The sequence below is a fragment of the Petromyzon marinus genome, chromosome 80 (genome assembly GCF_048934315.1).
Source record: "Petromyzon marinus isolate PM22_M1 ecotype Great Lakes invasive population chromosome 80, UKy_Petmar_22M1.pri1.0, whole genome shotgun sequence".
In the NCBI taxonomy this organism is placed as follows: domain Eukaryota; kingdom Metazoa; phylum Chordata; class Hyperoartia; order Petromyzontiformes; family Petromyzontidae; genus Petromyzon; species Petromyzon marinus.
In genome coordinates, this window is record NC_133746.1 from 7,611,606 (window position 1) to 7,619,980 (window position 8,375).

The 8,375-nt window shown below is 58.9% G+C and overlaps 1 protein-coding gene across 1 annotated transcript; it reads right to left on the reverse strand.

The window, feature by feature from the left end:
• Positions 1 to 858: 858 nt before the first annotated feature.
• Positions 859 to 8,375, reverse strand: LOC116958623 (uncharacterized). The gene is made up of 2 exons (XM_032981348.2): positions 8,260 to 8,375; positions 859 to 5,939 (listed from the first exon to the last, which is right to left on the reverse strand). The coding sequence occupies exons 1-2, from the start codon at positions 8,273 to 8,275 to the stop codon at positions 5,269 to 5,271; spliced, it is 687 nt and encodes a 228-aa protein (XP_032837239.1). The 5' UTR covers positions 8,276 to 8,375; the 3' UTR covers positions 859 to 5,268.

Genomic DNA, 8,375 nt, shown 5'->3' on the forward strand with positions numbered 1-8,375 from the left:
AGAGATGTCCTTTCTGGGGGTAGCGAGACACCATGGGAGTACCAGAGATGCCCTTTCTGGGGGTAGCGAGACACCCCCTGGGGGTGCCAGAGATGCCCTTTCTGGGGGTAGCGAGACACCCCCATGGGGGTGACAGAGATGCCCTTTCTGGGGGTAGCGAGACACCCCCTGGAGGTGACAGAGATGCCCTTTCTGGGGGTAGCGAGACACCATGGGGGTGACAGAGATGCCCTTTCTGGAGGTAGCGAGACACACCATGGGGGTGACAGAGATGCCCTGTCTGGGGGTAGCGAGACACCCCCATGGGGGTGACAGAGATGCCCTTTCTGGGGGTAGCGAGACACCCCCATGGGGGTGACAGAGATGCCCTTTCTGGGGGTAGCGAGACACCCCCATGGGGGTACCAGAGATGCCCTTTCTGGGGGTAGCGAGACACCCCCATGGGGGTACCAGAGATGCCCTTTCTGGGGGTAGCGAGACACCCCCTGGGGGTACCAGTGATGCCCTTTCTGGGGGTAGCGAGACACCATGGGGGTACCAGAGATGCCCTTTCTGGGGGTAGCGAGACACCATGGGGGTACAAGAGATGCCCTTTCTGGGGGTAGCGAGACACCCCCATGGGGGTGCCAGAGATGCCCTTTCTGGGGGTAGCGAGACACCCCCTGGGGGTACCAGTGATGCCCTTTCTGGGGGTAGCGAGACACCCCCTGGGGGTGCCAGAGATGCCCTTTCTGGGGGTAGCGAGACACCATGGGGGTGACAGAGATGCCCTTTCGGGGGGGTAGCGAGACACTGCCAGATCTCGTTTTAGAAGGTAAATCGAAAACACAAATGAAGCAAGGGCATGTAACAACTTACTTTGTCTTAACGAACCCTATGTGTTTATTAACATTGAAACATTGTTTAACGATTGAGATCCAAAGGGGTTCAAAAGGCTGCAGGAAAGGGTAAGAACTACTGGTGTAATGGACGTGGCGGTTCACGTTTGCTGCCCATAAAACTCGGCCGATTTGAAACATGTGTGTACGTTGGGGAGCGCTAGTCAGGGGTGGAGCCACAGGGGGGAGGGGGGGGGGGCTGTGGGGGGGCTCAGCCCCCCCTGAAATTTTGGGAAAATCGGTAATCGGGATAACCGGATATCCGGCTGCTGCAAAATGCTGCAGCCTGCCACCTTGTGCTGCCACCTTGTGCTGCCGTGCAGGCTGCTTGAGCGGCAGCCTTTCGAACTTATCGAACTTATTAGCCACATCGGCGGCTCCGACCTATTAATGAACTCCGCGTTCAAATCCAATAAAATTTGTTTTATACATTTGTGACGCCCATTGGAAAACATAAACAGTGGATATCTCAGAATATTGAAGTCAGCCACCCCCCCCAAAGTCAAAATCCTGGCTCCGCCCCTGGCGGTAGTGGTAACGGTTAGCGCCACGCACCCGGCGACCCGAGTTCGATTCCCGCTCACGTCCAACGTCAGTGACTATTATCCGAGCCGGTCCTGGGTCTCCCCTAGGTCGTCTCAGCCTTAAACGAGTACCTGGTGCGGTGCGTAAAAACAGCGCCACCGGGGAGACAAAAGCGGCCGGGCATGGTGCTGGCCACCCACCCCCTCGTGTGCCGTGCCGGCCTCCATAGGTGCTGCTACTCACTACTAACAGCACTTGCCCCAAGTCCGTTAAGGCTATATGGAGGATCTTTGCCTTTGTCACTGTGTGTGCCGCTGTATGGGGAGTGGTAGTGTAGCGGTTAGCCCGCTGCATTACGAACCAGCCGACCCGAAGTTCGATTTCCGCTCACGGCCAACACCAGTGACGATTATCTGAACCTATTCCTTGGGCCTCCCCTAGGTCGACTCGGATCCAAACGAGTACCTGGTGCGGTCTGGGGAGACAAAGGCGGCCGGGCGAGGTGCTGGCCACCTACCCCCGTCGTGTGCCGTGCCAGTCTTCATAGGTTCTGCTCGCGAACAGCACTTGCCCCAACAGTCTGTTACGGCTATATGGGGGGGGGGATCTTTGTGTAGGTTGAAATTCTTTGGCACCGTCGTACGGAGCCAACCGTGCTCATCGAAGATGCGGTGGGAAGGGGGCGGGGGGGGTGGAAAACGAAGATGAAGCGACAGAGGAGAGCGCCGTGTGGAAAGCAGTCGGGGAGGAATGTCCCCGAGCCGGGGCTTGCATGGCCGCCTTGCTGTGTGTGGCCGTGACAAGGATTTTTGGACTAGAAACATTTAAGAGGCGACATTTTGGGCAGTGGCCCTTATCGTGAATGAGAGCCATTGCCCACCAGAAGTCGTTTCTTGAGAACTGCTGCTCAATGTTGTTGTGTTTAGTTGTTCTCCAAATAGCGCGGTTGGGCTACGTACGGTGTGAAAGAAGTTCAAGAACCATACATATTGTACGGAGACTCCTCTACTTACGAAACATTCGACTTACGAACTTTCAGAGATGGGAACAAACCTGGTCCGTACATCCAGTTGCCTGTCCGGACCAAGAGTCGTAAGTTCAACCGCCGTGCATCGACATCTGCAGAACATGAAGTGTGCACGTCGTACAAAGTGTTTGGAATTGACAGGATTAAAGTTGGGACTCACGAACAAATCGACTTATGAGCAGAACTCTAGAGCTTAACTCGTTCATAAGTAGAGGAGTCCCTGTGTACAGAATTCCTTTATGAACGATGCGCCAAGTTGCGTTGTTGTTGGTGCTATTAGTGCACCACCGCCAACGCAGCAGCAGCAGCATCACCCACCGACGTCAAATTTACCGAAACGAGGATCAAGTCGTTGACGGCAGTCTCCCTCCTCACCACCCGTCTCAAGCGGTAGCAGACACATATGCATACGCGCGCGCGCAAGTCTACACACTACGGTTAACTGCTCATTGGCACGACGCAGACTCTCGATTGTCCAGGGTTTAACGGGGAGCGCGAACGGCGACGCGAAATGAAGGGCAAAACGGACCGCGCGGAATACTAAAAACGTGCGTCGAGTTACGGCACGCGAACGCGGGCGGGAGGCGGGCGACGAAGACTCGCAATTAACCTCCCGCTTGGGCGAGATGGCCGCGAAGGGGCTTAACGTTGTATTTTACGACGTCGCGATTGGCCTCCAGCACCCGGCGACGAGAGCCAAACCCAGGTGGCACAACAACTCGGTTGGCTCTCGCCGGCAAAACCGGCGGCGGTGATGGATGAGGAGGCAGAGGAATGTTGAAAATCCCCAAGCAGAATTTGCCGAGTTTTAAAAAGATCGTCCGTTTCGCCCGGGCCTAAGAAGCCGCTGTTTGGTTGACGAACGCCCCCCCCCCAATCCGTTCTACGTTTTGATCTCTCGACCCAACCCTCGACGAGTTAAGGGAGCGGCCTGTAATGAAAACCGGTGCCGAGCGAGCGCGTGTAAAAAAAAATACACGCCAACAATTCATCCCGCAGAGCGCGATCGGGCAATTACCCACGATCGCGGAAAATCAATCGGCCGACGGATATTTATCGCATGCGGAGAGCATCACCGAGTCGCCTGGGACCCCTCCTCCCCTCCCGCCCCCCGCCTATTAAAAAAATAAACGGGGTCAAGCAAGTCCCACGCATTCCCCCGTGACTATTCGGTAAGTTTCTTCTTGAACTCAACTTTTATTTCGTCCCCCGCCACCACTTCGCGCGAAGAATAATAAAAATTAAAAAATCCGCGCGCATCAAGAGATGGAGCATGCAAACTCCACCGCCGCTGCTGGTTCACAGCCTCCTCGGAGAAAACCAACTTTGCTGAACCTCCCTCCCTCCCGACCTCCCTCCTTCCCTACCTACCTCCCGACCCCCTTACCTCCCTACCGACCTATCCCTCCCTACCTCCCTACCTCCCTCCAGGCGTCATCTCGTTCATCCAGTAAGCGTCCCAGGATACCGGAATGGTCGGGGTGATGCAGGGAGGAGGAGAGGGGGGGGGGGGTTGGAGGCACCGGTCCGTACTTTTATCCACCCACTGGGGTTGTTCATGCCACTTTCGCACACGGGCGCTGAACATCAACCGTGCCGTTTTAACGTGCGGGCTCGCGTACGCCCCCATCCTCATCCAGTGCACTTGAAAAACGCTTGTCCGTCGCTCTCCGTCGCTCAGCCGTTCTCCGATCACAAAAACCACGGGCAAGTGTCCACCCATCTCGGGATGGGGGGGGGAGATGGGGGGGGGGGAGATGGGGGAGAAGGGGGGGCATAAGTTTTTTTGATGGCGGGGTGAGCGAGGTGGTGGTGGTGGTGGTGGCGGTTTTCGGCTTTGTTTTTGCCGGAGGTCTTTTGTTTTTCTTCTTCAAGGTGTGAACTTACCGGCCGCCCTGGTTAATACCGCCAGTGGGGGAGGGGGGTGGCAGGGGGGGGGGGGGCTAGGTTTTTTTTTATTGCGGAGTGACACGGCGGTCGAGCAAGGCGGCGGCGGTGTTTTCGTCTCCGATTTCGCCAGGGGGTTTTTTTATTTCTCCTTCTTTTCTCCTCCTCCAAAGGTTCGAGCTCACCGGCCGCCCTGGTTAATACCGCCGGGAAGGTGGCGGAGGAGGGGTGGGTCGGAGCCAGGGGGGGGGGGGGGGGGGGAGGGGTTCGTAAACCCCCCCCCCCCCACTTCAAAGAACTCGCCACGTTGACTCCTCGCAAACCGTGCAGTCGCCCGTCGTGCGCGGGCGGTCGCGACCCGACCCATTTCATCGCGCGAGCGACTCCCGTTCGGCGGTCGCCGTAACCAGGGGCGGACGGCCGCGGGCCCCCCGGCGTCAGCCGCGGATCAGAAAAAGTGGGCCTTGACGCCGCTGACGTAGGGGGCGGTTCCCGATAGCCGTGCCCGCGTTCGGCGCCACGGATTGAAAGGGGGGGGGGTCCTTTCGTGCGACCAACAGACCAAGGTCACCCTCCACTGGCGACGGCCGGTGCCCACTCACGGAGGGCCGCCGGTGCACGCGCCGAACAAAGGACAGCTCCAACCGGGGTGGTGGGTGGCCTCCTCGGTTGGACCGGCTCACCGGTGGTGGTGGTGGGGGGGGGGGGAGCGAGGGGGGGGGGGGGGGCGCCTCGTCGACCGCGCGGGGAAGGCGCAGAGTATCAAGCGGCGGCGACGACGACGACGACGACGCTTCGTGTCCCCCCCGGGCCTGTCCGTCCCGCAGTCGCCACACGTCCCTCCGGCCCGGTCGGTCAGGGCGATCGACGCCGACGAGAGGGATCACCTGCGAGAGCGTCCGTCGCGATTTGCCCACCTCCGTCCCTCCCCCCAACCCCACCCCCAAAAATTCAATTCTTTATTATCGTCGGGGTCGTGAAGTTCGAACTCTTGAACTGGAGGCCCGCGTGGGTCACCTGGTGCTTGTGCAGGTTCTCCGACTGGGTGAACGCCTTCATGCACACGCCGCACTTGTACGGCTTCTCGCCCGTGTGGGTCCTGTGGTGGCTGTGGAGGGCGCCCGACTGCGTGAAGGCCTTGCCGCACACGGTGCACTTGTACGGCTTCTCGCCCGTGTGCGTCCTCTGGTGGCTCTGGAGGGCCCCCGACTGCGTGAAGGCCTTGCCGCACACCGAGCACTTGTAGGGCTTCTCGCCCGTGTGCGTCCTCTCGTGGTTGTGCAGGGCGCCCGACTGCGTGAAGGCCTTCTCGCACATCGTGCACTTGTAGGGCTTCTCGCCCGTGTGCGTCCTCTGGTGGCACTGGAGGGCCCCCGACTGGGTGAACGCCTTGCCGCACGCGGTGCACATGTAGGGCTTCTCGCCCGTGTGGATCCTCTGGTGGATGTTGAGGCGGCTCTGCTTGTCCGTGCTGTACACGCACTGGTCGCACAGGTGCACGACGGCCGGGTTGCCCCACCTGCCGTGCTGCCTCATGTGGTCCTGCAGCGCGGCCGCGCCGTCCGCCTCCTGGCCGCAGACGACGCAGGACGTTCGCTTCTCGTCCCCGCCGTCCATTTTCCCTGCCGTCGGCGCGTACAAATAAAAACGCGAGCGTCACCGCCGCGGAGTCGCCGTCGCGACGACGTCGCCGCGACGTCGTGAAGGCAACGCGGAGGGAAACGCAACCACGAGGACCCGGAGAGACATCCGCGCGAGCACCACGTGGAGATGAACGCAGAGTCCGGCAGCAAGCATCGTCAGGGGTTGGGGTCGAAAACCACGACCTCCTGCACACTAGGCGAGGGAGTTAACGTCGCCTAGCCGGAGTGATGATGATGATGATGATGAGAGAGCCGCGGATTCCAAATAAACAGCAGCAGCAGCAGCAGGCGTCAGGGTCAGGATTGAACCCACGACCTCCTGCACACCAGGCGAGGGAGTCAACTTCTCCTAGCCACCGTGATGATGATGATGAGAGACACAGACTCCAAATATACAGCAGCAGCAGGCATCGTCAGGGGTCCGGATCGAACCCACGACCTCCTGCACACCGGGCGAGGTAGTCAACATCTCCTAGCCATCGTGATGATGAGAGACACAGACTCCAAATATACAGCAGCAGCAGGCATCGTCAGGGGTCCGGATCGAACCCACCACCTCCTGCACACCGGGCGAGGTAGTCAACATCTCCTAGCACCGTGATGATGATGATGAGAGAGGCAGACTCCAAATACAGCCGCAGCAGGCATAGTAAGGGGTCGGGATCGAACCCACGTCCTCCTGCACACCGGGCGAGGTAGTCAACATGTCCTAGCCACCGTGATGATGATGATGAGAGACGCAGACTCCAAATATACAGCAGCAGCAGCAGCAGGCGTCAGGGTAAGGATCGAACCCACGTCCTCCTGCACACCGGGCGAAGTAGTCAACATCTCCTAGCCACCGTGATGATGATGATGAGAGACGCAGACTCCAAATACAGCAGCAGGCGTGAGGGTAATGATCGAACCCACGACCTCCTGCACACCGGGCGAGGTAGTCAACATCTCCTAGCCACCGTGATGAGAGACGCAGACTCCAAATATACAGCAGCAGCAGGGTCGGGATCGAACCCACGGCCTCCTGCACACAAGGCGAGGTAGTCAACATCTCCAAGCCACCGTGATGATGATGAAGATGATGGGAGAGACACGCAGACTCCAAATATACAGCAGCAGCAGCAGGATCGGGATCGAACCCAGGACCTCCTGCACACCGGGAGAGGTAGTCAATATCTCATAGCCACCGTGATGATGAGACGCAGACTCCAAATATACAGCAGGGTCGGGATCGAACCCAGGGCCTCCTGCACACCGGGCGAGGTAGTCAACATCTCCTAGCCACCGTGATGATGAAGATGATGGGAGAGACGCAGACTCCAAATATACAGCAGCAGGCGTCAGGGCAAGGATTGAACCCACGACCTCCTGCACACCGGGCGAGGTAGTCAACATCTCCTAGCCACTGTGATGAGGATGATGATGAGAGAGAGACGCAGACTCCAAATACAGCAGCAGCAGCAGGGTCAGGATCGAACCCACCTCCTGCAAACCAGGCGAGGTAGTCAACATCTCCTAGACACCGTGATGAGACGCAGACTCCAAATATACAGCAGCAGCAGGACCGGGAACGAACCCACGACCTCCTGCATACAAGGCGAGGTAGTCAACATCTCCAAGCCACCGTGATGATGATGAAGATGATGGGAGAGACACGCAGACTCCAAATATACAGCAGCAGGATCGGGATCGAACCCAGGACCTCCTGCACACCGGGCGAGGTAGTCAATATCTCATAGCCACCGTGATGATGAGAGACGCAGACTCCAAATATACAGCAGCAGGGTTGGGATCGAACCCACGACCTCCTGCACACCGGACGAGGTAGTCAACATCTCCTAGCCACCGTGATGAGAGACGCAGACTCCAAATATACAGCAGCAGGGGTCGGGATCGAACCCACGACCTCCTGTATACATGGCGAGGTAGTCAACATCTCCTACCCCCCACCTCCCCCCGCCTTGCAGAGCTGTGGATTCGTTAGCGACCTTTCACGCTCACAGAGGCCGATGCAAAGATGCCGCGTGTTTCAACCCCTGAACCAACAACCCCCCAAGCCAACAGACCGCCGACGACAACGAACGCGGGCTAATTAACGAGGATTTAAGCCGCCAGGCCTCAGTCAGGCCTGGCCATTTGCCTGGAAACCAGCGGGGGGGAGGGGTGGTTGTGTGAGGTGGGGCGGGTGAGGAGGTTGGGGGTAGCGGAGTCCGCCACGGGTAGCTGAGCGAGCGGCTCTCTCCTCCTCCCCTCCTCCTCCTCCCCTCCTCCTCCCCTCCTCTCCTCCTCCTCTGTTCCTCACCGACGATTGCGGACATCGACGAGGTGAGGGAGGAGGACGTTAAACGATGCGGTGTCGGCCGCGGCTGTCAGGGGCGTGAGGTGTGTGACGTCACGTCGCCCGGGTGACGTCACACG